At 35.9% G+C, this 26,566-nt stretch overlaps 2 protein-coding genes and 3 pseudogenes across 2 annotated transcripts; 2 read left to right on the forward strand and 3 right to left on the reverse strand.

Annotated features, from left to right (window-relative positions):
* Nucleotides 1–620: 620 nt before the first annotated feature.
* Nucleotides 621–2,557, reverse strand: LOC145613290 (protein FAR1-RELATED SEQUENCE 5-like; annotated as a pseudogene).
* A 2,847-nt stretch (nucleotides 2,558–5,404) lies between these two features.
* On the reverse strand, nucleotides 5,405–8,841 carry LOC145614745 (protein STABILIZED1 pseudogene; annotated as a pseudogene).
* Nucleotides 8,842–10,297: 1,456 nt separating this feature from the next.
* Nucleotides 10,298–12,866, forward strand: LOC145615086 (protein SICKLE-like). Its single transcript, XM_081670160.1, has 4 exons — nucleotides 10,298–10,717; nucleotides 11,669–11,833; nucleotides 11,936–12,043; nucleotides 12,138–12,866. The coding sequence occupies exons 1-4, from the start codon at nucleotides 10,453–10,455 to the stop codon at nucleotides 12,617–12,619; spliced, it is 1,020 nt and encodes a 339-aa protein (XP_081526286.1). The 5' UTR covers nucleotides 10,298–10,452; the 3' UTR covers nucleotides 12,620–12,866.
* Nucleotides 12,867–13,855: 989 nt separating this feature from the next.
* On the reverse strand, nucleotides 13,856–19,272 carry LOC145614987 (VIN3-like protein 2). The gene is made up of 4 exons (XM_081670071.1): nucleotides 18,994–19,272; nucleotides 16,505–17,174; nucleotides 15,426–15,745; nucleotides 13,856–14,992 (listed from the first exon to the last, which is right to left on the reverse strand). Exons 1-4 carry the CDS (start codon nucleotides 19,010–19,012, stop codon nucleotides 14,205–14,207), a joined length of 1,797 nt encoding a protein of 598 aa, XP_081526197.1. The 5' UTR covers nucleotides 19,013–19,272; the 3' UTR covers nucleotides 13,856–14,204.
* A 3,774-nt stretch (nucleotides 19,273–23,046) lies between these two features.
* On the forward strand, nucleotides 23,047–26,158 carry LOC145613203 (glutamate receptor 2.9-like; annotated as a pseudogene).
* Nucleotides 26,159–26,566: the final 408 nt, after the last annotated feature.

Consider the following 26,566-nt stretch of genomic DNA (forward strand, 5'->3'; position numbering starts at 1 on the left):
TTGTTAGTGTACTTTGCTTTATTGCTTTTTTTTTTATTAAAAGTGGTTACTTTTTTGATGACATAATAATATAGAAGTGGTTAATTCTGTAGTATTTTAGGGGTTTTTTGGATTAGTAATAAGGGTTACCTATTTATTGTTAGAGTAATTACTTGTATAGTATAATAGGTGTTACTTGTATAGTATAAAGGGGTTACTTCTTTTTATTTATTTGGTTAATTGATTGTATATATACAGGTGTTACTTGCATAGGATAATAAGGGTTACTTCATTTTATTTATTGGGTAACTTGATGGTATATATAGGTGTTACTTGTATAGAATTATAGGGGTTACTTCATTTTATTTATTGGGTTACTTGATGGTATATATAGGTGTTACTTGTATAGAATTATAGGGGCTACTTATATGAGGGGTTACTGTTATAGGATAATAAGGGTTACCTGTCTGTATTAATTAGTGTTACTAGTCTGTATAATAGAAGTTACTTGTATACAATAAATATCATAAAAGAGATCTTAGCATAATATTAGAGTTTAATTACTTAGCATAATAAGGTTACTGAAAGCAAAAATGTCATTACATAGTTATATATTAAAGTAAAACTACATATGTGTTTTATTAAAACAATTTTGGATTTTGAATCGGTGTGGTTGTTCCAAATTCTCTGCTGTCTCCTTTAGCTTGCATTGCTTTTGTTTTTTTTTTTTTGTGTTCTTTCCTTTCTCGAAATGCCCCTTTATTCTCTTGCTTCTTCCCTTTGTGTTTGCTCTGTCTGGATCCATTACTGTAGGAATTTGATTTTCTGTTTCCTTTCTTTTTTCTCCTGTTGATGAATTTTTGTTTTGTTGCTGTACTTCTCCTTCTGTGCCTTCTTGTTCCTGCCAAAAAAAAAAAAATTATAAATTTGTCTCTAATTGTCCCTGACATGTATAGTTAGGGGAGAAACATATTGTTACCCTTTCCAATTTTCTTTTTATTTCAACAGCTTGTGTTTCAATTTTTTTAAACTCTTCCTCTACCAACTTCCTTGTCTCTGAGTGTTCCTGACATGTTAATATCAAATTGTATCCTTTTCTTGCCATAATTTGTCTCCAAGGAATGTATTTTACTGGTACTCTTGCATTTGCTTCTGCTGTTTCATCTCTTTGTTTCCATAAATGTGTTTTTGCAAACTTTGTCCACCTTGTTGAGATATACTGTTCTGGTATTCTGGTTACAGAATGTTGCTGTAGCACACGTATAGCATGATAACATAACCACCCCACTTCCTCAAAATTTTTGCAAGAACATGCTACACTGTTGTCTGCTGAGTTGTATGTAACTTTCTGTTTTGATGCTTCATCATTCTCTATCTGCACTTCATAAAAGAAGTAACCTTGAGCTTCCAAATGAAGAAGTGTTATGCACCCAATTGAGTATGCAAATTCTGTTTCAAAATCTCTAAAAATTGTTTGTGTATAAACTTCTGCTGTATGTTTTAGCATTCCATAGAATGGTAAATGTGAATAAGGGTGAGAGTTTGAGCATTTGAAATCTGCATCAGATTCATTTTGCCTCCATCTTTTTATTGTCTGGTTGAATATCTTGAAAAAATCTGTCAAGCTTGTGTTTTTTGTGGCTTTAAAACCTACAGCATTATTGGTACTCTCACTTCTTTGAGAAGAGAGTATACCAGCTGAAAAGAAGTCTTTGCTTAGAGCTGTGCACCATTTCTCCCTTAGGTTGTAGAGTCTTTTGAATCAACTATTTTTCTCAAGCTTGTATGTTTTAATCATATTTTCCCAGCAAGTTTTAAACTCTTCTATTGTTACACAACCAGATAAACACTTGTTGAATGCATCCTTGAAAGTTGTGTCTCTTTTTAGGGCTCCAAACCTTGACACTGCATTCTTAATCAAGTGCCAAATGCAAAGCCTGTGTCTTGATTCAGGGAATACCTGCATACATTAACTTGTTAGGTTTTGTCATTTAATATAGACATAGGTATTTTACAGTGATATAATAGAAACATTAGCATTTACCTTATGAATTGCTATTGACATTGCCAGGTCTTGGTCTGTAAATATAGAAATAGGCTGTGTTCCACCCATAGATTTCTTAAAAGTTTGCAACAACCACTCAAATGTATCAGCTGTTTCATCAGCAATAAATGCACATCCGAACATTACATTCAACCAATGATTGTTGATACCAACTATTGGAGCACAAATCAAGTTATATTTGTTCGTTCTATAAGTGGTATCAAAAACAACTACATCTCCATAGATGCTATAGCCTTCTCTCATTTGTGAGTCCCTCCAAAAAATTGCTGTAAGTTTGCTTGAATTATCTCCACCGCCTACTTTGAATCTGTAAAAGAAACCAGGTTCACTTTCTTGTCTTTGGTATAGCCTGTCTATTACTGTCTGTGCATCACCTCCTTCAATTTCTTTCATTTTCTTTCTTGTTATATAGTTGAAGTGATCTTTCATTGTGTGTGCTAACATGTTGTCACCACCAGCTTCATGAGACATTAGACGATAAGATTCTGCTGGCTTTAATCCACTTTCTGCCATCATGTCTATAACTTGTGCTTTTTCTTTTGTTATTTTTCTTTCTGATCTATGTAAATGCTGCCATTCTGGTCTTGTTAGTTCATGGTTGTGTTTCATCATATGCTCTTCAACTTCAAACATACCATCACTATTTTTTTGGCTCTAATGAATGCTTTGCAGCCAGTTCTAGTAATAGGCACTTGCTTCACTCTCTTCTGTTTTTGGTCTGGTGGAGGTGGAGTTTTTCTCACTTTTGGTTTAACTCTGAATCCTTCCTTTGAACAAACAAAGTCTTTCCCTTTGATGGTTTTGGGTTCTCCTTGTGTGTATCTGGTTGTTGATTGTCTTACCCCAAATCCAATAGCAAAAGCATGTTTTTGATATACTTCATATATTTCATTCAAAGTTTTTGCAGTAAAGCCAACAAGGCAACCAGTGTAGTCCAATTCATGCTAGTCATCATGTTTACTTTCTTCTGTGAGAGTGCTTTTACTTGATTCTGTAAGAAAAAACAATCAAATGAGTGAGGGTTACTTCTTGTTGTTTATTTGAGTTACTTGTTGTTATAGTGTAGGGTTACTTCTTGTTGTTTATTTGAGTTACTTCTTGTTGTTTATTTGAGTTACTTGTTTATAATGTAGCTGTTTGATTATATGTTTGGTTACTGAATTTTCATAGGATGGGTTACCTGTTTAGTGCTATAGGGTTTACTTGCTGTATATTCTAGTTGTTACTTGCTTTATATTGTAGGAGTTACTTGTTTTATATTGTAGGTGTTACTTAATAAATTACTGTGTGTATAGTAGAAGTTACTTGCATCAGCATAGTAGGGGTTACTGTGTGTTACTTGGATAGAATAGTGGGTATTACTTGTTTAAAATGGGGTTAATTACTTACATAGTATAGTAGGGGTTACTTGTATTACTTGAATAGTATACTGGGTGTTACTTGAAAAATATACTGTGTTACTTGTTTTTATATTGGAGTTACTTGCATAGTATAGTAGGGGTTACTGGGTGTTACTTCAATAGTATACTGGGTGTTACTTGAATAGAATACTGGGGGTTACTTGTTTTAAATTGGGGATACTTGCATAGTATTGTAGGAGTTAACAATATTACTTAAATAGTATACTAAGTGTTACTTGAATAGAATACTAGGTATTACTTTTTTTAAATTGGGGTTACTTACATAGTATTGTAAGGGTTACCTGTATTATTGAATAGTATATTGGGTGTTACTTAAAAATGTACTGTGTTACTTGTTTTAAATTGGAGTTACTTGCATAGTATAGTAGTGGTTACTGGGTGTTACTTGAATAGAATACTGGGTGTTACTTGAATAGAATACTGGGTGTTACTTGTTTTAAACTACAATAGGGGGTACTTTTTATGTGGGTACTTGTTTTGACAATAGGGGTTACATGTGTTACTTTTATACGTAAGAGAGGTTACCTGCATGTGTAATAGGGGTTACTTAAATATTATGCTGTGTGATAGCTGTTTTTCTGTTGTACCTGATTTTCTAGTGGTTAATTTAACAGAAAAATAGGGGTTACTTTTATACTTAATAAGGGTTACTTGTATGAAATAGATGATTACTTGTTAAATTAGATGATTGTTACCTGGTAATTCATTGTTGTTTCTGTTATCTATACCCAGGTTCATTAATGAATCACCTATTTCTTCGATCTCTATACTTTCTTGTGAATCTAGAAAAATTTCTAACATAGGTTGAAAATTTTCTGATTCTTCAGGTTGAAATTTTTTTTGATGATTCTGCCATGGAAGCTTCAAATTTGAAGGTCTGGAAGAAAATGATGGAAGCTTCAAGTTTGCAGGTCTGGAAGAAAATGTTAAAATTTGTGTAAATTTTTGTAAAGATCTGTAAATTTTTAGATGTAAATGGCGGCTTTTGTTTAGGGATTTGTGTAAATGTGGGCTTTTTATTATGTCAGCATTAGTCTTAATTTTGGCAACTGGATTCCGTTATTTTTGGGAACTGAATCCCGTTATTTTTGATATGGCAGCTGGCCACATGGTGTGGCCAGCCATACCAGAGACCGGCTGATATGTTATATAACATTAAGTAGATAAAAGTTACATGTGAACTTCAATTAATTTGTATTTTTCTCAGCATATAAGTATTTTTATCGTCAAATATTTCAATTTATTTTCCCTTGTTATATATATGTATTACAAAGTACTTATACTATTTATATTAGAGCTGTCAATTAGGGTATTCAAGTCTGGTTGGGTCGGGTTAATTAGGTCTCGGGTTAAATCAGGATCAGGTTAAGTCGGGTCAATCTAGCTTCAGATCAGTTTCAGGTTCAGGTCGGGTCAATTTCAGTTCAAGTTATAACGGGTTGTTCACTTTTACGGATATAGGTCTGGTTCAATCCGAGTTAAAATCAGATCGGGTGTATATGCCATGATTTGAAAACATGATATAGGAATTTTGGAGTTTACTGAATGTAACTAAAATGAAAACTTGGTTATGCTCTGCAAAGCAGTAAGATGTTGAAAATCATTGCAATTTGGCTATTTTGCCACCCTTTCATGGAGTTAAATTTCTGTGGAAATCATTTTGGAGATAAAATGCTTGTTCAACTTTATCCTGTCATGCACTCATGCATGATGCTGTTTTTTACTCTTTATTCATGGGAAATGCATTAATGCTTATGTAAATCTGGAGTGTCCCAATCTTAGCTGTAGCTTAAAAAATTACGAAATTCTACATCTTCACAAGTCATATTCCATCATGTTAACATTGATAAGATCAAATTCATCAGTACTTCAACAAGTACTGCAGATATGACTGTGATCACTAAGCACTCGAAGCTAAACTCTGCCTTGCATATAGGATAACAATAGCTGTCATAAAATTAGGCAAATATACAACTTAATGCTGTAAGGATGAAGTAACATCCAAACAGTTAGAAACACACAAAATTGTAAAGCTAAATGATAATGTGCAAGTCAAAATACATTGAGATTTCACAAAAACGCATGATCAGAATAGTTCTAGAGCGCATGTATAAGCACTAGAATCAGCAATGTGAATAAACAAAATCAGACTTGTTCGTTTCCAGCAGCCTTTTCTTCCTTCCCAAGAGCAATAACAAGTCTCTTTAAAATTGCTGATGAGCATTCTCAACTGCTTTCGAAATAGATTGCCATTTCTCACCATGCTTAGGCTCTGCAGCACACAACGTTTCAGTACATCCTTCTGCAAGTCCTCAGTTCCATGCTGAAGTTCAAATTTTTTAATACAAAGCCCAGAAATCCCCAACATCTGGAGCAAGTGTTACTGCCTTGTTGAACCAGCTCCTTGCCTTGTCTACCTTCCGGTCATGCCAAAACAGCTTGGCTACAGCAGCAAAGACATTGGGATCCTGGTCACACTTAGTAAGGGCATCTGAACTCTTCGCTTTACGTTGAGGACGAGGAGCCATCTCAATTTGAATCGCCCTTAATATACCACTGTTTGGACATTCTTGTAGAGCCTTTGCCAATAAGTTATCAGCCTCTTTCTTGTTGCCGTGCCTAAGTTCAGCCCTAACAGCAGCAAGCCACAGCTCAGGACTACGAGGATTCCTTTTCCTAGCCATAGTTAGAATTGCTCGAGCTTTGCTCAGTCCAGTCATCTTTTCTTCAAGTTTTGCAAGTGAAAGCCATAGAGGAATACATTGTGGGCACTTCTTATGACCAGATACATAAGCTTCTTTAGCCTTCTCTAGCTCTCCAAACCGTTCATGAAGCTGTCCAAGCATCAACCACAACTTGAAGAATGATGGGAAGCGTTGCAGGCCTTCATCAAGCAGCCTCTTCTCTTCTGCAACATTACCAAGTTCTCTCTCAGCAATGGCGGATTTCATCCATACTCTTTCACTGCCGCCTCTTTCTCGGGCCTTAGCAAGGAGTATTTTTGCCCTTTCGGGTTCATGGTTTTCAAATTCAAGTTTGAAAGCAGCAAGCAAAATCTCCTCAGAGTTGGGAATAGCCGCGTAAGCTTCCTGGAGGATTGCTCGAGCAGCAGGCACATCATCAGCAATCCATTTTTCTTTAGCACCCATAAGCCAAAGAACTTCAGCTTGAGGCACATAAGTAACTGCTCTCCGTAACAAGGCATCAAGAGAATCCTTAGTTGCATGACTCTTCTCCAGTTGTGCTGCTTGAAGCCATATACTCTTCTTTGTCAAGAAGACAGAAATAGCATGGGCATATATAGCCCTTGCAGTTTCAACAGACCCTCTCTTCTTGCATTCTTCAGCATCAGCTACCCATGTTCTCTTCCTATCTTCTTCCTCAACCCCAACACCAACAGTGTGTTTGATTATAGCTTGGCAGGTAACAACAGACCCAGCACGCTCAGCGCCCTCAGCTTCTTTCATCCAAGCTTCTCTGTCGATGACAACTCCCTCTTTTTGTAGGGCCCTGATACCCCTGTCTATGATCTTCTCAACCATTGCAATATTACCATTAGCCTCTTCCAACTTTGCTGCAGTAATCCAAATAGCTGACTCTTTTGGGAGATACAACCTGGCCCTGTTTAGCACTTTCTTCGCCTTATCATATGTTTCCAGCCTAGCAAGAGCAAGCCATAATTCCACATGCAAGGGGCAGGACTCCACAGCATGATAAAGCAACACGCTAGCTTGCTCCTCATCAGCAAGCTCAATAGCTTCCTTCCACAGCCTCACAGAATGAGTTATATGTTGAAGCCCCTTCTTTAGCACCCTAATCTTTTGTACACGATCTTGCTCCAATTTAGCAGCCTGAAGCCAAAACTTCACAGAATTTGGAATCATTTTAACTCCCCTAGCCATCACAGCCTTGGCGTCATCAGGGTTTGCCAAACGACAGGCCTCCAGCCAAACATCCTCGTTCTTGGGACACTCCTCACATCCCTTCTCAATTAACAATCTAGCCTCTTTAATCTTGCCAGCAACTTCCTCTAGCCTTGCAGCTGCTATCCAACCAGGCGGATGCTTTGGATTGGTTTGTATGACAGATTTTAACAGCAGCCTAGCCTTCTTAATATCTGATATCTCTGCATCACTAGTAAGCTTCATACTTTTAAGATCAGTCAAATACCCTTTAGGATCAACGACCGTCTGCCCTGACACAGAATCAGATAACCTGTCAAGCTTCAGTGATAACACCGTACCCCTACCCTCACCAACGGCAGTCAAATCCGTAACAGGAGTCTGCCCCCAAGGTGTCTCTGTCCCACCAACACCCCTACTCTTTGGATCAAGGGCCGTAACATGCTCTTTCTCCTGCCTAGCCTTCTCAAGAAGTGTATCAGGCACAGGCACAAAACTCTCAAACCTCTTCTTCTTATTCCTCATTGAATAATCCCCAATCTCAGGAAGATTGTCCCACTCCTCCACTGTCACAGTATGCAGCTTCCTCTTCAAATCAGCAAACTGCTCAGTTATCTTAGGATTTGAAGCCCGATACTTCTCAATCTCTTCCTTCAACCTAGCCTCCCTCCTATCCTTCCTCCTTGAATCCATCCTCTTATCAATGGCCTCCCACACCGCATCCGCCTCCTTATCGTCCTCATCATACTCTGCCGAGGCTAACAAACCAACATCATTCCCCTCAAATTCATCAAAATTCTGATTCTCATCATACCCTTTATCCTCCCCTTCCTCCTCATCACCCTCTTCATCAGCTCCCCTCCCCCTCCCCTGCCCCTGCCCCTGCCCTCGTCCCCACCCCCGCCCCATAATCGGAGCAGCAGACAAGTCAGGCATATCCATAACCGGTCTGGAAGGACCAATATCAGACCGGGTCGTAAACCCGGTAGCTCCACGACCCAACCCAGCAACATAATTTGATGGGGGTTTCAAATACATAAAATCAAGATTACTCTTTGATTGCACAGGAGCTTGCATACCTCCACAAAAAGGGATATACAAGGATAAAGTTGAATTCAATCCAACACCTAAATCAGCAATTAAACAATCAAAATCCCCAATTAATCTTTTCCATGATGATAACAAACATTGTCGTTCAATTGGGAGGCCTAATCTATCAAAAATAGTCTGGTGAAGATTCCCTAAAGTAGTTGAATAAGGGTTTAATTGAAGAACTACTGTTTTGTTGTCTAAAGTATTGAGATAAACCATGATTGTAATCGTTGATGAACTCTTCGATTTGCAGAGAACCACTGTATTAATGGCGGTTATTGGATAATCCAAGTAAACTTTATAAAGATATGTTCAATCTATTTTTGAAACTTTCAGGCTAGAAATAAGTACGGAGTATTTAAATAGGGAAAATATATGACTTATTTCTATCTTTTATGTTTTCCAATTTGATGAGGATTGTATTTAGAGAACTAAATATATTTAAGGAATATAATTAATTTAGAATTATTTAGGCTTGGAGAGCAAGTAAAAAATTCTAATCGATGAATTGATGATAAAGTGTTATTGTCTTATTTTGTAAGAACGAAATATAAATTTCCTCTTAAATACTTGTCTCTTTTATTATCGTGTTTTTGCTATTTATTTTACATTGTGTTACAAGATGAGCTCTCAAATTGTTCCGTGCACACAATGTTATAACAAATTGGTATCAAGAGCTAGGCTGATACATGGATGGTTTGGAAAATGTATGGAAAATACGAAGTACAAGTGTTTATGAGAAAACTGATACATTTTGTTTAACCTAAAAAACGAGGATTTTGTTTAACCGATACGAATAATTAGAAAATCGATACATTTTGTTTAACCCGAAAAACGAGGATTGTAATTAGGAAACTTGATAGATTTTAGGAATATAATCAATTTAATATTATTTAGACTTGGCTTGAGCAAGTTAAAAATCCTAATTGATGTGGGTTTCTAGGTTAGGGCCTGTTCTCTTACGTTGAAATTCAGTTCAGTTCAGTTCAGCTCAGCTCAATTCAGTTCAGTTCAGTTCAGCTCCTAATTTCCTTCTCTTATAAAATATTCATTTCAGTTCAGTTTAGCTGAGTTCAGTTCAGTTCAGTTCAGTTCAGCTGAGTTCAATCAATGAGAACAGGCCCTTAGTCTATAAAAGTGGGTTTAGGCTTACTAGAACATTGTGATGGTGAATTGATGATTTATTGAGGAGGAAAATCATCAAAAGGGTTATTGTCTTTTTTTTGTAAGAAATTAATAAAACAATATTTTGTTTAACGGGAAGAAATCTAAATTTTCTCATAAACGACAATTGTATCTCTTATTATCATCGTGTTTTTGCTATTTATTTTACATTGTGTTAGAAATTTTATATTCTGATAATTTTTTTTGTAAAGAAATTGTAAAATCTATTGTAAAAAAATAAAGGGGTTTTCTAAGTTATGCCCCCAAACTTCTTCGGTTTCTAAGCCGTGCCCATCCTTTTTCAAATGTCTAAGCTGTGCCCTCAACTTCACTAATTTTTATTAACCATAGCCTTTGACGTTAATAATCAACTTTTTTATTATTTTATTTTCTGATGTTTTAAATTTTTTTAAATTGTTTAAACCAATAACAACGGGACACATGTCTAATTACTAACGCCACGACAGCATTATTGATAAAATAACTTAACTTTCGTTAACGGATATGACTGTCAAAGGGTATTGTTGATAAAATATCGTGAGGTGGAGGGCTCAACCTATAACTTTAAAAAAGTATGGGTACAGCTTAGAAATCAAATAACTAGAGGGGCATACCTTAGAAAAACCCAAAAATAAAATAAAATGTAAAAACTATTGTTAAAAGAAAAAAAAAAAAAATTGTAAATCTACTTCCCTCTCCTATTCCTAATTGAACTCGTAAACCCCCAATTTCTCAATCAATCTTGTTATCAACCAAACTCAGAACCCCCCAAAATTTCCCTCTAAATCCCTAAAAATTTCCCCAAAAATCTTCATCATCTCCCTCTAAGATGGAGGAATCAGAGAAGAGAAGAGAGAGATTAAGAGCAATGCGGTTAGAAGCAACAACTGATGCTGTTCCATCATCTTTCCCTCAACAAACCCTAAATTCAATTTTACCAGCACCATTGCTCAATAACGAAGATTCCGACGCCGCCGCAGCTGCTGCTACTCCGCCGCCGCGATTTGATTATTATACTGATCCGATGGCCGCTTACTCCACCGACAAACGGCGGCCTTTCACTCCTAGACCTCATGTTTCACCCTCTCCTCTAGGTAAAATTTTTATCTTTTTTGTATTAGATATTTAATTTATAAAAATGGGTACTTGGGTATTGATGAAATTGGGATTAGGGATGTGGGAAAGGTTAGAAATTGGTGTAATTGTAAAATTATAATTATGGGTTTTATATAAATTGGTGTATATTTGTTTGCAAGTATGTTGTTTGTTTAATGTTGCTGAATTTTGATGTTGATGATGAAATTGGGAATTTGGGTGGTTATTGAATCATGGGTTTTAATTTTATCTTGCTAGTTACTATATTGGGTTGCTATTTTTTGTATTGATGTAATTACTCAATGCTATCTCTTCTTGCAAAAAGAAGGGATAATAATCTATTGCTAAATCACAGTGATGGTTTAAGAGGTGATTAGCTGTATGATCAAGTGCAGCTCGTTATTGTTCAATCATCTTTCGAATTCGTCTTGAATTAGGGTGCTTCTTTAATAATGATGCATTGCGAATATGTGTTTAAATGTTGAATTGTGTTGAATTTGTCCACTGTCACTCTTAGGCCCGAATTACTTTGAGATTGACTAATTAATTTAGATACTGTGGTGGTCTGTATATGCTTTCTTTGACCTCCTAGGCTAAGTTGCAAGCAAAGTGATTGTTTTCTGCTTTTCTGATTTAAGTGAAGGGAGTAAAAAATTATTGGTATGTTGGGGGTAGCTTATCAAGGGAAAATTTCATGGGGTAGTTAGCTGGATAAGACAATGGACATTGAAATTCTTAGGGAGTATACAGTTTCTTCTGCATTGATCTTGCACTAGTTAATCCCGTCAAAGTATTGTCTTCACTGATAAATACGTGAGCTTGGATCTGCTGAGACATGTAACCCGTCAAATTGATGTTTTGCTTCCAATTAAGCTAATAAGCTAACTGTTCTGTTTAATTGTTATCTTCTGCATGAAAATGATTTATTGTTTTTTACGCGGAATTCACAGGACCAATGAATCCTCAAATGCCCCATCCTGGTGCCCCTCAATTCCAACATAATGTTGCACCTCATCCGGGTATGTATCAAGGTGGAGATCCCTATTATAACCCCGGCAGGCCTGGTCCAATTTCAAGTCCTATGGGGATTAGGAGCCCATACCCTATGCACCAAGGTGGGTAAAGTCTAGAATACACTTTCTATTTCTTTGAAAGGTTTGATTTTATGCAGTGGATAGTTTTAGAAAGTTCCCTTTATAGCTAGATTGAATGTGCAGGTAGTCCAAATTTCGGTGCTGCGCCTGGTGGGGGTCACTGGTATAATAATAATCCTAGTCCTGGTCCTCCTGGGACATGTGGAGGTAGCCCTTATCCTCCATATCAAGGTACTTAATGGTCATTGATTAAATATAAGGTTGCTTGTATTTGTTCCCAGGAATGATTATTATTCATTGTTGGCAATAAATATTGAATGTGCAGGTAGCCCTAACTTCAGATCTCCTCCACAAGGTAGAGGTCACTGGTCCAGCAATAGCCCTTGGCCTCCCAGCCCTGGTCCTGGACGTGGAGGTGGTCCTAGCCCTAACGTAGGAAGAGGGAGGGGTCGATGGGATGGCAGTAGGACGAACCCTAGTTCAGGATATTCTGGTGGAAGAGGAAGGGGAAGAAGCTACGATTATGGTCAAGCACGGTCTTTCTACAACAAGTCCATGGTGGAGGACCCTTGGGCATCATTGACGCCTGTTATTTGGCAAGGGGAGAAGGAGAATGATAAAAGTTTCGCTAACAACCGAGGGTATTTTCAGAAAACTCCTACATTTCAAAAAACTCCTAGTGCAAAAAAACCTCGGGTTTTGAATTCTTTTGATGCATCCAACTCAAAAAAGAGTGGGAGCCTTGCAGAGTACTTAGCTGAATCTTTTGATGAAGCTGGTGAAGAGGCAGCAGCCACTATATTATAGTGCTTTTTATTTTTTCAATTACAGGGGTGTCTTGGGAGGTTGAGTTTGGCTCCTCTTAGGATTTTATAAATTGTACTAGTACTGTAATTTTCATTAGATTAGGCAATGTTCTTTTTTTTATCTAGTAACAATTAGCATTAGCAGTGTACGAAAATCTAATGATGGCAACGGTTAATTATCAATGATGGTTCTGATCTCATTGATGAGTAAATGAGTGAATGATAAAGATGTGTACTTTTCTTTGTTCTCTAGTTTCCACTGATCTAAGATGCATCTTAAAGCTTGTGCTCCAAATTCGCCGATAATTTATTAATTTATTTTTGGCGTGACTATCCTTAATAGAAAAAATTGATTATAGTAATCTTAACTTTGGGCTGTTTGCTTTTAATAATTTCAACTTTTGATTATTATTTAGTAATTCCAACTTTAGGAGTTATTTTCTTTTATTAGTCTTATAAGTGACCCCTATAGGTTCGTTTATGTTCTAGACTTTTAGTTGCTCTCCAAATTCTTTAATCTGTTGTGCTTGCTTCAGCTAAGCTGGTGCTGTCTACAATGGCGATAAGTTAGACTTGATCAAGTTAAGCTTGGCCCATCGGCTTGATTTTGGGCGAACTTTGGACAATTTTTCCGGCCTGAAGTTGGGTTGGGCTCGGCCCAGCCTGATTTTTTAAAAAAATTGGACGGGCTTGGGAAATTGAATGCAATTTTAGTTGTTATTTATCCCGGCCCAAAAGGCCTGTCTAGTTTCGGGCACACATGTTCTGGCCCGAAGTTTGGCCCAGCCTAGCCCATCGAATGGATAGATTTTAAACCTTGGCGCGGCCCAAACCCAGCCCAACACGCCTATTGATTACCTCTATCATAAGTCTTCTACACCAATCTCAGATTGTCACCAATACAAGCAGCCACCAACCGTCGCAACTTTTGGCATCTCTCTATATACGAAAAGCTTGACTCACTAGATTTGTGATATGTCTCCAATGTGCTTAACAATATTAACATTTAAGAGTAAAAATTTTGTATTGAGATAAGTTCAACAAGCCTACATGCTATTTATTTTGAAAGATTTAATATAAATTGTAAAATAATGTCAATATGATTTTATTTTAACCGCATTATTAGTAAATGAGTCAAATTTTCAAAAACAGAAAACGTAGTATATTTGTAATGATTATGTTTATTTTTTCTTTTCGGGGAGAATTACATTGATGTACTTGTAATGGACAATAGGACAAAGGTGATGTACTTATTTGTTATTTCAAATAAAGTGCATCAGAAAAGTTCAAAATAGGGCACCAAATACATTTGACAGTGGAAAAGCCTGAAAAAAGGAATAATGCATTCCTCCAAACTATACACTATTTAGAGTATTCATCATATCCACTTGATGCTAACAAGCCTTTTGCTGAAATCAGAATCTAAAATCTCTGCTCATATACCAATATCAACGCCAATCTAGATTCTAGACAAAAGCAAAACACTAACAAAGCAATCTTCCTGCCTAGAAGACCCTAATTTAAGTTAAACTTTTTTTTTTTCTTTCTTTCTGGTTGAATAGAATCGAGTAAAAAGGATTATAATTTTAAGGCTGAATGTATGCTGTGGAAGTGAATTTTTCGCTGCAAATTATTTCAGCAAAGGCATCAACTAGTTGCTCCGCCAAGCATGGAGGGTCATCTAACATAGTATCCACAAATGCGCTGACAACTCTTCTCTCCTGCACCGTGGCTTTCAAGCTATACCAAGTGAGAAATTTCACCCTGAAATCTATGCTCAAGTGTCCATCTTGCTCCAAACTCTTGACCACCCTAACACAGAATTCATAGTTTCTATTCAGTTCTTCAAGCATCTTGGTGCTCGCGCCAACTAAATCTTGCCTTTTGTCTACTTTTGACGGTGTGGTGGGGATTGATCCTAAGTTCACTATATGAGTGGCATTGATGTCAGTTAGGGATTGAAGCTTTGCAGTATGATCAACTGTAGCTGATTTGTTGGCATTGTTGCATTCAGAAAAGGGTTGGAAAAAACTCCTTGAGGTCTCATCAATTATTCCATCATGTTCATCGGAAACTAGAGCACACATTCCAATTAATTGAGGAGTTACCCATTTTGCTTCCCAAGTCCCAAAAACACCTGTGCAACTGAACAGAGAAACCCTACATACATATTCTGTGCATGGTTGAAGGTCACAAATCTTGAATTTCTTCTCTGGCCTTAGAACAATACAGGAGGGCTTTTCTGGGTAATCCTTCAAGTTAGACTTTCGATGCCATATCCGACATCCCAAAAACTCTTCAAGAAGTCTATTATCATAGTCCAATACAATGACTACTGATGTGGGGAAAGATTCTTCAAAGCTTATTTGACATGCTGTATGAAACAAAATGGATCAGCTATAAAACCATATTAGATACATGTCAAGGATGATTAGGATGAAAAAATAATGAAAACTGACAATGTGCTTTCTCTTGGTAATAGTAAAACAACTCTCCAGGGTTTCAGTGAATCACTCAATCTTAAGCACTTAAAATCATTTCAGTAAAAAAAAAAGTCCAAGTCTTTGTAACTTTTTTTTATTTTTTATTTTTATATTTTTATATTGAAAGAGCTTTGGAACATAACTATCATGAAGTGAAAAGTTTAGCTTACCATTTTATTTATTTATAGGGGGGGGGGGGGGGGGGGGAGACTATATGTTTAGTTATAGAACATTTGCTTGTAAAATAACACAAAGTTAAACCTATTTCTATCTGGGAAAAAAATACGAATAACATTTAACTTAAAATTTCCTTTTAGGACTTACTCAGAGTGTTTTTTTGATTCACAGCGGTTTTATATGGTTGGTTAGACAAGGCATCAAAAGCATCCAAAGCAGAGGCGCATAGCTTCTGAACCTCAGCCCCACAAGCAAGCCTGTTAACTATTCCTCTGCCCATTTTTTCACATACACGATCAAGAGGCCCAAGTTCCTTCTTAAGTTTCTTTGCAGCAGTATCTACATGCTTATGTAGATCTTTATATCGCTCCGTTCCATCAAGGATCTTGTGACACAAGGAGATTCGCAAACATAGCACATCAACACGTCTAGCCTCCTTGACAACCAACAGCTGCTTTCTCCACATACTGGATGTCATTGACATTTAACACAAACAAAAATCATCAACATAACTTTATCAATTACTAGTAACGTTGCTGTGTGCATAATATAAATTCTGTAAGTGATGCAGAATTAAAAAAGCTGTAATATGTTTCATGTTCTCCAGGTAAATACTGAGAATGTACTAGATACCTTATTCCTAAATGCTTAATGCTTAACGAACTTTTAATTTACCACCTAGTAGCATCTGTTTACATAATGTGGCCACTACATCTTACAGCAAGCAACATAAATCAACAGAAGTAGAAAATACTCCATACTATAGTATAGAAACATGTCATTTTGGACGCCTCAATGAAATAGAAAAGATAAATATGCATGGATACCGGCAGAAACAAAAGGTCCAAAATCAAGAACATGAAGGAAGGTTTCAGCTGAGCAGTTTCAAGCACTCATGCTACATACACTATTGCACACATGAAGGCATATAGATCTTTTACAGTAATACATATCTTAACATTAGCTGTTGCACAGATCAATAGAATAGAGAAGAAAAAAAAAAGAGATTTTGCCACCACATGCAAGCCATATAATAAGAAGTGTTTGCAAATGCTAAAATAAGATCACCAAGGTAGATGAATGGAACTTATATAGGACAAAATATGTTAATCTTTACTTTCCTATGTTATGCTTGCATAATCTTGCATCTTGATGTAATTCCAACTTCAAGATCCAAAAGCACCTGAAACCTGTACATTATAGTGGAATTTTCAGTGGGCTCTTACCTCATAAGGTCATTGATTTTTCCGCAAGAAACACAATAGAATCTCCCGTCAACTTTTCCACGCTTACAATTCTTCAGTATGCCACTTCTTTCATGTTTCAGTGCACATTTTATATGACAAGACATACCGCATGAAGCACCCTCATTTGGCGGATCAGAGTCACAGGTCAACCAAAGACTTGGATCCTTATTATCATCATAGTGATGACAGACACAACAAGAACACCTCTTGCAGAAACCATCATTTTGACTAAGAGTAGCTCTGCAGGCTAGATTTTCACATAATAAGGTTTTTACTTCACTTTTGTTTAAACCTGCCCCTTGCACACATTCCTGGTTGGTGGGTAGTTGCGCAGGGCTTTCATTTTTTTTCTGCTTCTTAGCTCCATTAGGACTTTTGGCCAGAGATAAATCAAGATCATTATCAGTATTTTTCCTCTTCATGTTTTTAGACATTAAATTTAGAAGATGCTGTATCATTCTAAGTTTGGTAAACCCACTGTATTTTCTTTCTTTACCCATTTCAGCACAGATAATTTCCAAAAGCTCTTTGCGGCTAAAAGAACTAAGAATCTCTGGTGCATCTTCTGAACACTGAGCAATTTCACGAACTAGCTCCCTCTTTTCTTCCAAAGGAAGACCGCCACATTTTGCAGGGTCAAGGACTAAACCTGTTCAGAGAGAGTAAAGTGGTGAATGCTCAACATATTAAACAATCCAACAAGACCAACATATTCAGCATCCCCCCTCACCCCCACCACAAAACCCTCTCTAAGAGTCTAAGATGGGAAGTAAACAGGAACCTCTCCAAAACTTTCAAACATGGTATGCTTAACCGAGGAGTAGCAATCAGATTCTCATACAGTTTTAGTAGTACCAATTCGGGCATACATAGTTCAGTTATAAATTGCTTCTAATCTGCCATGGATGCTTCCAGCAAAGCTAGTTTCACAATATCAATATTCTCCTAATTTTTCTCCAGCAAGGAAAGAGGTGATTCATATTTGATCTTAAGAATATTGACAACTTTTGGATACCTAGTAGCACAGTACCACTTGAGGTGCAAAATTTACGTAGAGTCTTGACCAATCAAATTCAGAAAAACACTAAAAGTGTAGTCCTAGACTGCTAGCATATTAATTATACTATATAATGATATTAATACACTGATATTTGACCAAATAAGACATTTGAAGTATGTAATCATTCACTACATGACTGATGAAAGCATAATCATAGATTGACCGCCCTTCCAGTTTACCTATGTCAATTGTTTCCTAAATGTAACATAATCAAAGAAAGAGGCTTTGAGTCCTGGAGGGTGGTGAAAGAGTGACACCAAGATTAGCAAGTGAGCAAATTTTAGAGCACATTGTGGAATACAAGTCAATTCACTGACATGGCGGCTTCATAAATACTGCTAATGGAGACCGGATATGCACATACATATAGTAAAGCTTGTAGTACTCTCCTTTGCAAATTTTCGAGCACAGCTTAGACAGAGCAATTTTTCCCAAGGAACTTGTTTTAGAGACTTCAACTACATGCCTAGACAAATGCCAGAACTAAAAATCTCCTTTCATCCTGATAATAATCTATTACTTCATAAACTGTTCCCTACATATTGTTAAGCTTGAATTTTTTTTTTCCCCTTCATTCTACATCAAATCCCGGCCATTAGCTAGCTTAATAAGAGCTCGTCCAAACGAAATTAGCCAACAACTTACAAATAATTTCAAACTTCACAGGACAAAACAGTCTATATCATGGGAGCCATCTTGCCTTTCTCACCCAATTACACCATATTCTATCTTTTCTTTTAAAAGTACATGCATAATTGAGGCACTTTTACACCATAAAATCATTCCTCTCAAATAAGCGCGCTCCAATTCATGATTAAAGATCCACAGTCCCACAAATCGACAAGAAATTCTATTACCATACAAAGCTACATAATACAGCAACAATCAAACAACAAAGCATGATAAATCAATAGTAACACACCCTTTCTTTCATTATCCTTTTATAATCTACTAAAAAAAAATCTATCACATATATCACCTTAAAAACACCCTTTTCCTTCTCTCACATCAACATTTTACGCTATCAATTTTTTTTTTTTTTTTTTTGAACTGTCAACGTTGTGCATTCTAATTCTATTTCTATCTAATGAAAGTTTAGAAAACATACAATTACAATAATCCCAAAAAACCAACACCCATTAAACACCATTTACATGCATTTAACAACCACAAACAGCAAACAAACCCCACAAAACACAAACTACAAATTCATTGCCAAAAAAAAAAAAAAAAAACACCCACAAAAAAAGGCGCAAAAATCAACAAACCCAGAATTATTTCATCATCAATTAACATACATTGTCAAAAAACATGATAAAGCGACGAAAAAAACAACCAGATTATAAAAATTAACCAAAAAAACCCATAAGATGAAATAAAAAGCGTAAAAACACCAAAAAAATTTCACCTTTAAGATTCGCTTCCATGCCGTAAAATTAATAAAAATATACAAAAAAAAAGGAAAAAAAATATAAAGAAAACCCTTTAGAGTTTAGAGGTGTTAGACATTGTTAGTGGAAAGAATGAAGGTGATGAAGAGAGAGAAAGAAGAGAGAGAAAGAGAGGAGAGAGAATGTAAATAGAGAGTGTGTTGTGTGAGTTTTGGTGGGTGTTGTAAAATTCAGGAAAAAAATGGGGTTAACATCGAGAACCGAATCAAGAGGAGGGGCCAAACCCAAAGGTTGTGTAATCAAGTGTTGTTTTTTGCTTCTTATTGGAGCTTTTTTTTTTTAATTTTTATTTGGCTTAATTTGGATTTGAGTATAATTTAGGTGTTTAATATTTAATTATGTTGTTTAATAATATGGTTATATTTTATGTTGTGATGGATATACAATATACTACATGGAAGGCATTGCCCACGCGCCTCTGTTTTTGTTTGGCTTTTTTGGGTTTTATAAAATTAAGCGGGCTGGTATGCGGACCGCAAATCGTGTATTGTATTGTGTTGTATTGTGCTATTTTTTTTTTTTTTTTTTTTTTTTTTTTACGTGTGTATCCTATAGAATGATTGTTTGTTTGTTTGGGTATGGTCCAAAATCTGACTAGTATTAGGTTGCGTAGGTGACTTGATCCACAAGACCTCAACTAGCTTTGTAAATGATACTTCGTATAAGTGTATAACACATATCAACTTTTTTGGTTAAGTTTGTGGCATTTGAAGTCGAGTTCATTTAACTATAGATCAATTTAATGTCATGGTGGATATTGGTTCAAATAAATAAATGAAGTGATGGGCATCACCTTATTGAATCTAATCAATATTTAATTTTGTGAGTATTTTAAATTCGAGATAGAATAGGGTATGTAATTTTTTGAGTTGAGTTGGTCACTATAAGGACCAAGATCGGGCCTTGTTAGGCAAAATAAGCTTTAATAAAGGCTAGTTGTCATGGGCCTAAGAGGCAGACTAATCACAAAGGCCCAAAAATTCCATAAAAAAGACAATTGCTAATATTTGGTTGGTTAGGATCAGGTCGGGTCAAAAGGATGATAAATCTGAGTTAGCCAGGGCCAAGTTTTAGGACAAAATAGGTGAGATCTCGTGCCATGCACGGTTTTTCACACTTTGTTACGAAGTATCAATTTAATTCTATATTTAAATATAAAAAATAATTTGATCCAAAATCTATTTTTTATTTTATCCCGAATCAAGCAACTTAAAATTATTATTTTTTTCATCTTTTATGACTACATATTATATTTTTCATATAACCTTTGTTGTCATGGGCCTAAGAGGCAGGCTAACCACAAAGGCCCAAAAATTCCATAAAAGAGACAATTGCTAATACTAGGTTGGTTAGGATCAGGTCGAGTCAAAGGGATGATAAATCCGAGTTAGCCAGGGCTAAGTTTTAGGACCAAAGCGGGCTTCTTCGGACAAGATTGAGCTAATGGGCCGGGCTAGTAGTAATCAACTCTAGGTTTGGGGTCCACCAGACCATTGAGTTGAAACTTAAAATAATCACTAGTCACAACAAAGGATCAATATTGGTGGATAGGAAATAATGTTAATTGGAGAGGGCTTTGGGTTATTGATTGATTTACAAGAAACTTCAAAAATTCCCAACGGCTACACTATTTTAGCAAAGTAGTGCTTAAATAAATTGATTGATGTGTGTTTGCTAACTAATTGATTTAGATTTATGTGACAATTGATATCGAAAGAGATTCTTGGCATACTTGGGAGGATGACTATGACTATGCTCTAGTTATTGTCACTTGGTTATTAACTTATAATTTCTATCAAATATGATTGTGTTACAATTTTGTGCATGTAGCTGATGTAGGGGTGATAATGAATGAATGATTTCCGCTTGCATTATTCACACATTTCACTTCGACTAATGTTGGTGAATTAAACATTAAAAAAAAACTATAATCATATGGGATTGTATAGTATTAGAATTGTTCCAACATGATTTTCAAATACCTTCTTAGGCAGTTAAAATGCTAAAGGATTTATGCTTGCTTAATTGCTTGGTTAATTACATGGTTAATTACTATAAATGAAGTTTGAACAAGACTAAGTCAAATTTCCTCTCTTTTACTATCATAGTCTTAACAAGATAATATATACTTACATATATTAATAATTATTGTATGTAGTGTCTTAATTTCCTAGCACAATTACAAGGTAACTTCTCCTAATTCAAGTTCAAACTTGTAATAGTAGTCATGTTGCTAATGTGTACAATATGTACGTACTTGTAAATGTAATTAATCGACCGTAAGAATTTTTCTTGAAGTTTTATCAAATTCTAAAATTAATTAATACGAATTGAAGTATTTTTTGGGAGATTGACATTTGACAATGCTTATGTTTTTAACTAAAGAAATGGTCACTTTTTTTTTTTTGTTTATTTGCTAGGGGTCCTTATTTCATTGTCAATATTCATAATTCTTCGAAATTATACTATTAGGATGAGTAACGAAAGAAAAAGGACTTGACTTTTTTGTAGGAGAAAGAGGACTTATAGTTTGATGATGGGGATGTACTGATATTTTTGTTGATCTCAACTACCATAAGCCCCTCAATTACGCGGGAGTCAATATGTACCCCTACTATCGTGTCCACTGCTAAAGGTATTATAATTCACACGTGAATTAAGACTGTTATAAGAGGGAGAATGACTAACATATAAGTTTGATGAGCTACTTCATATATACAACTAATTGGTTTAAGGATGGAGCCTTGCGAGACTTATATGTGGTTAGTTTATCCTTTGACTGCTCATTAATAGTCCGTAGCTAGGGAATTTTCCTCTTATAATTTGCAAATGAAGTATTATGTTGAACCTCGAGATCAAGTATGAGTTCCTCTAGAAGAAAATCATACAATAGGTAGATTATTGGACTAAAAATACCAATGAATTTCAGCGCTTTGGTAGTTGATAAATGGTGACAAGAACAAAATTTTATGTGGTTCTTGATAGTCAATCATTCTAAGGGCCCCAACAGTTTAAGATCAAGAATAAATTTTATACTTAATTTATATTAAAATCAGTCAGTCAACAAGTTCAGATTATTATAAGTTGATTACAATGCATAATAAAACACTTATGTACACCCATTGACTTGTTATTATAATAATTACATGTGTGAGATTATTATTCTATGACATTATGCAATTAGTAATTAGTCAGTAAGATATATAAATCTCTCATTATCTGTTGAGTGTTTCCTTAGTTTGATTTATTCTATGAATTTGCTGATCAATTGTAGAATTTGCATAATAAGTTGAGTCATATCCCAGTCACATGTTCAGCATACTTGTTTGAATTTCGTTGAGGATGACATGGCTTACAATTAACTGCTTTAATAACCAGGTAACTATGTTACTCGGACTTTTCATTTCCCCACAAGGACCACCCCATGTGCTGTGTCTCAAAGTGGTAGACTTGATATTGGTATGACACTTGAACACAACATTCTAGCTAAAATTAGACATTATCATAGAATGATCGTGTTTGACACTTGGACGCATAGCCATGTCTATATCTAACCCGAGTATAAGTAACATAGGTTACTACATACTTGGAAGGTTTGGTGAAGGTTTGGTAAATGAAAGAATAGTCAACATTTCTAATTTATAAGCAGCGTAATATATACACTGCTGTTTAGCTTAGTCTACATCCAAGTAAGTTTTTACTAAGAAGTAAGAACTGCTGTACATGGTTGCATGGCACATGCAGTACCATAACAAGTATTTTACTTGTTGCAGAAGAATGATAAAATCAAATCAGAAGAATTGGAACTTAAATTAAACATTGGGATTAATTAAGGATGTCTGAATAAGTCAAAGTCAAAGTTTTTGTTATTATAATTTCACTTCAAATTCCCTTAACAGATTTTATAGATGAGATGATGCAGTACCTGTATATGATTAATAAGCATAATTAGTCTAGGAATTTAATTTGATCACTGATTTACTAGAAGACTTTTTGAAGGTTACATAACTATGCCTTCTGTATTCTATATACTTGTATTAGTAGTGTTGCTGATGATGCCAAGCATGAAAGGCGGTGCTAGTCCAAGACGATACAATTGTTCAATGCATAGAAATGCTGTCACCAGCATTGGTGTTGTTATTAATGGCAATACTCGTGTGGGAAAGGAGCAGGAAATAGCTATGAAGATTGCAGTTCGCGATATTTACAGAAACAGCTGCAGTCCTGTTACTCTGCATGTTCGAAATTTTTCTGAAGGCTCGGTGCAGGGCACTAATATTGGTAAGAACATACCCCCCCTTTTCCAAAATTAAACAGTATTTATTTACCACTTTTGTATCCCATTTGTTTATCCAATTTTTTTTACATGTTAATATTTCTGTGCTTGCAGCATCCAAGCTTATGCATAGTAAGAAAGTTGAAGTCTTAATCGGAACGTTTTCATTAACAGAAGCTGTATTCTTATCAGAAATGCATAAGAATTTATTGGGAGTTCCTATTTTTCTCTTAACTCCAACTGCAATGACTTCACCTTTAGTGCCACTGCCATCTAATTTGCTCCAAATGTCCCATAATTTCTCTGTTCATATGCAATGCCTTTCTGCTATAGTTGGTCATTTTCGATGGAGAAGAGTGACAGTTTTATATGAAAGAAGCAGTGTTTTCCCCTTGGATTCTGCACATTTTGCTGTTCTATCTGATTCACTGAGGTCTGTCGATGCAATCGTAGAGCAGCATATAGCCTTCCCTTCTGTAAGTACCTTGTCAGACCCTGATGTAGTCATTGAAAAAGAGCTTAACACCCTCAAAAGAGGGGGTAACCGTGTTTTTGTACTTTTGCATTCTTCCCTTGAACTAGCTACACGTCTTTTCCAAAAGGCGAATGAGATGGGGATGGTAGAAAAAGGGTTTGTTTGGATAATAACAGATGAGATTGCAAGTTTACTTGATTCTGTTGAACCATCAGTCATTTCTTCTATGCAAGGAGTACTTGGATACAAAACAAATATTATTGACAGCAGTAAATCCTACAAAGAGTTTGTGGTCAAATTCAAGCAAAGTTATATTGCTAAATTTCCTTATGATCAAGGAAATCCAAATCCAACTTTGTCTGCTTTGAGGGCATATGACATGATACACGCGATTAGTAAAAGTAAAAATGCAGCAATACTGTCTAACTCTACAGAGTTGTTTCCCAACCTCTTGTTGAGTAACTTTGAAGGTTTGAGTGGGAATGTAAGCTTTAGAAACGGGGAGCTAAAAGATATACCAACCTTCCAAATTATCAATGTGGTTGGGAAAAGCTACCGGGAATTAGCCTTTTGGTCCTCTGAGTTTGGATTCTATAAGAAACAATCTTCAAAAACCGGTACAAAGGAAACCAGGAATTATGGCCAGAATCATGACATGCTTGTTGAATTAGGCCCTATTTACTGGCCAGGTGGTCTGCAGGAAGTTCCGAGAGGTTGGAATATTGGTGCTACCAGTGAAAAGCCTCTGATAATAGGTGTTCCTGCTTCTGGTGCTTTTCATTTGGTCAATGTAACCATTGTGGCACCTAACAAGACATCCATCACAGGATTTGTCATCGACGTTTTCAATACCTCTCTTAAGTACCTTCCTTATGATCTTCCTCATAAGTTGGTTCCATATTATGGCAGATATGATGATCTGGTGCATCAAATCCATCAGAGGGTAAGCATCAATTTATTTCTACTTCATCTATTTGCACAAATGTCTATTGTTTCTTTCTTGCTTTCGAGTCCTTTTTAGTGTTACCTCACCTATAATAAGAATCTAGCAGTGAACATTGAATTTCTGTTGTACTGTGTTTAGGTCTTTGATGCTGCAGTTGGTGATTTTCTAATACTAGATGAAAGATACAAATGGGCTGACTTCTCCCAACCTTTTGTGAAATCTGGAATGAACATGGTTGTCACAGTCAAAGAAGACAAAACAAAGGAAATATGGATATTTGCAATGGTCTTCGAAAAGAAATTGTGGTTTCTTTTCTTATCAATGGGCCTCTTCATAGGATTTGTTGTATGGTTAGTAGAACGTCGAAGAAATCCAGACTTTGCTGATGGTTCAGTATCCCAGCAACTTGGGACAGTTTTCTGGTTTTCCTTCACCTTGCTATTCTTTGCACAAAGTAAACACACCTTTGTCAGAAATGGCCTAATAAGTTTGATAAGTTTATTTAAGACATTATTTGTATCGTTTTATTAATTTATTATGTTACCTTCGCAGAGGAGTCACCTAGGAGCAATATATCTAAGATGGTCCTTGTACCATGGTATCTCCTAATATTGATGCTTACGATATATTTCCAAGCTTCACTCACCTCACTAATGACAGTTTCTCAACTATTACCGTCTGTGAAAGATGTGGAGACTCTGAGGGCTGAGAATGCAGTTGTTGGGTGTAATTGGAACTCCTTTGTATGTACGTACTTAGTTCAAGTGTTGCGATTTAAGCCAGAAAACATTAAGCAAATGAAAGCTGTTGAGGATTATCCTCCTGCTTTTGAAAGGGGTGAGATCAAGGCTGCTTTCTTTGTTACCTTTCACGCGAAAGTTTTTCTGACAAAGTACTGCAGGGGATACACTCTTGCAGGACCAACTTACAACTTTGGTGGCTTTGGCTTTGTGAGTGGCTTAAATGATTTTGTTTATTTTTGTCGTTTTGATTCTTCATAGTTTGCAGCTCGAATGCCATAACTTATTTCCATGTTGGTCCATTGTCTGTTATCTCAGGCTTTTCGGAAGGGCTCTGTACTGTGCAGACATTTCACAGGCTATTCTGAAGGCAACAGAAAAGGGAGAAATAGAAGGTTTGGAGCATGAGATGTTCGCCCGTTGCAAGTGTTCTACATCAAAAATAAACAACAGCACCACGTTTGTAGGCCCTAAGCCTTTCTACGGGCTGTTCTGCATCTCTGGTGGCATTGCAGCTGTAGCACTTCTAGTCATTGTAATTCCTTCACTAGAACTGCAATCGCGAATTATGAGTGTTTTTAAGGAAGCAGTTTTAAGAAGTAGAATATGTTCATGGTTTTCAATGATGTTGAGACACCGAACCAGGCTTAGATTGCCATGGTTGAGGCCATATCCCAATTCATAAGCATATGCCAAACATTATAAGCTGTTAGTCCTGTTACACTGTAAAAAACAACTTAATTATTCTAACTTATTTTATCTAGACTAATTTTATCAGAAAAATTATTTTGTCTAGACTTATTTTTCTGAACTTTTTTTGTAAGGGATTTACTTCTATGTGGAACATATTTTTATGAAATAAGTTAAAATAAGATGAAACAAACATGTTCTGACTGCCGTTAAAATAAGATGTTGCTTGATTATTCCTCCAAATGACGGCATAAATTTTATTTTTTTAGAGAATGCTGAAAAATCTCAGTTTTCCATCATACTTGTTATTATCGCGATTGTATATCCTTGTAGATTAAGACCATTCGACCATGAAAATGATATATAAATAAGATTCCAATGTTCTATATAAGGAAAAGAATTA

Source organism: Chenopodium album, chromosome 25 (genome assembly GCF_948465745.1).
Source record: "Chenopodium album chromosome 25, dcCheAlbu1.1, whole genome shotgun sequence".
Taxonomy (NCBI): domain Eukaryota; kingdom Viridiplantae; phylum Streptophyta; class Magnoliopsida; order Caryophyllales; family Amaranthaceae; genus Chenopodium; species Chenopodium album.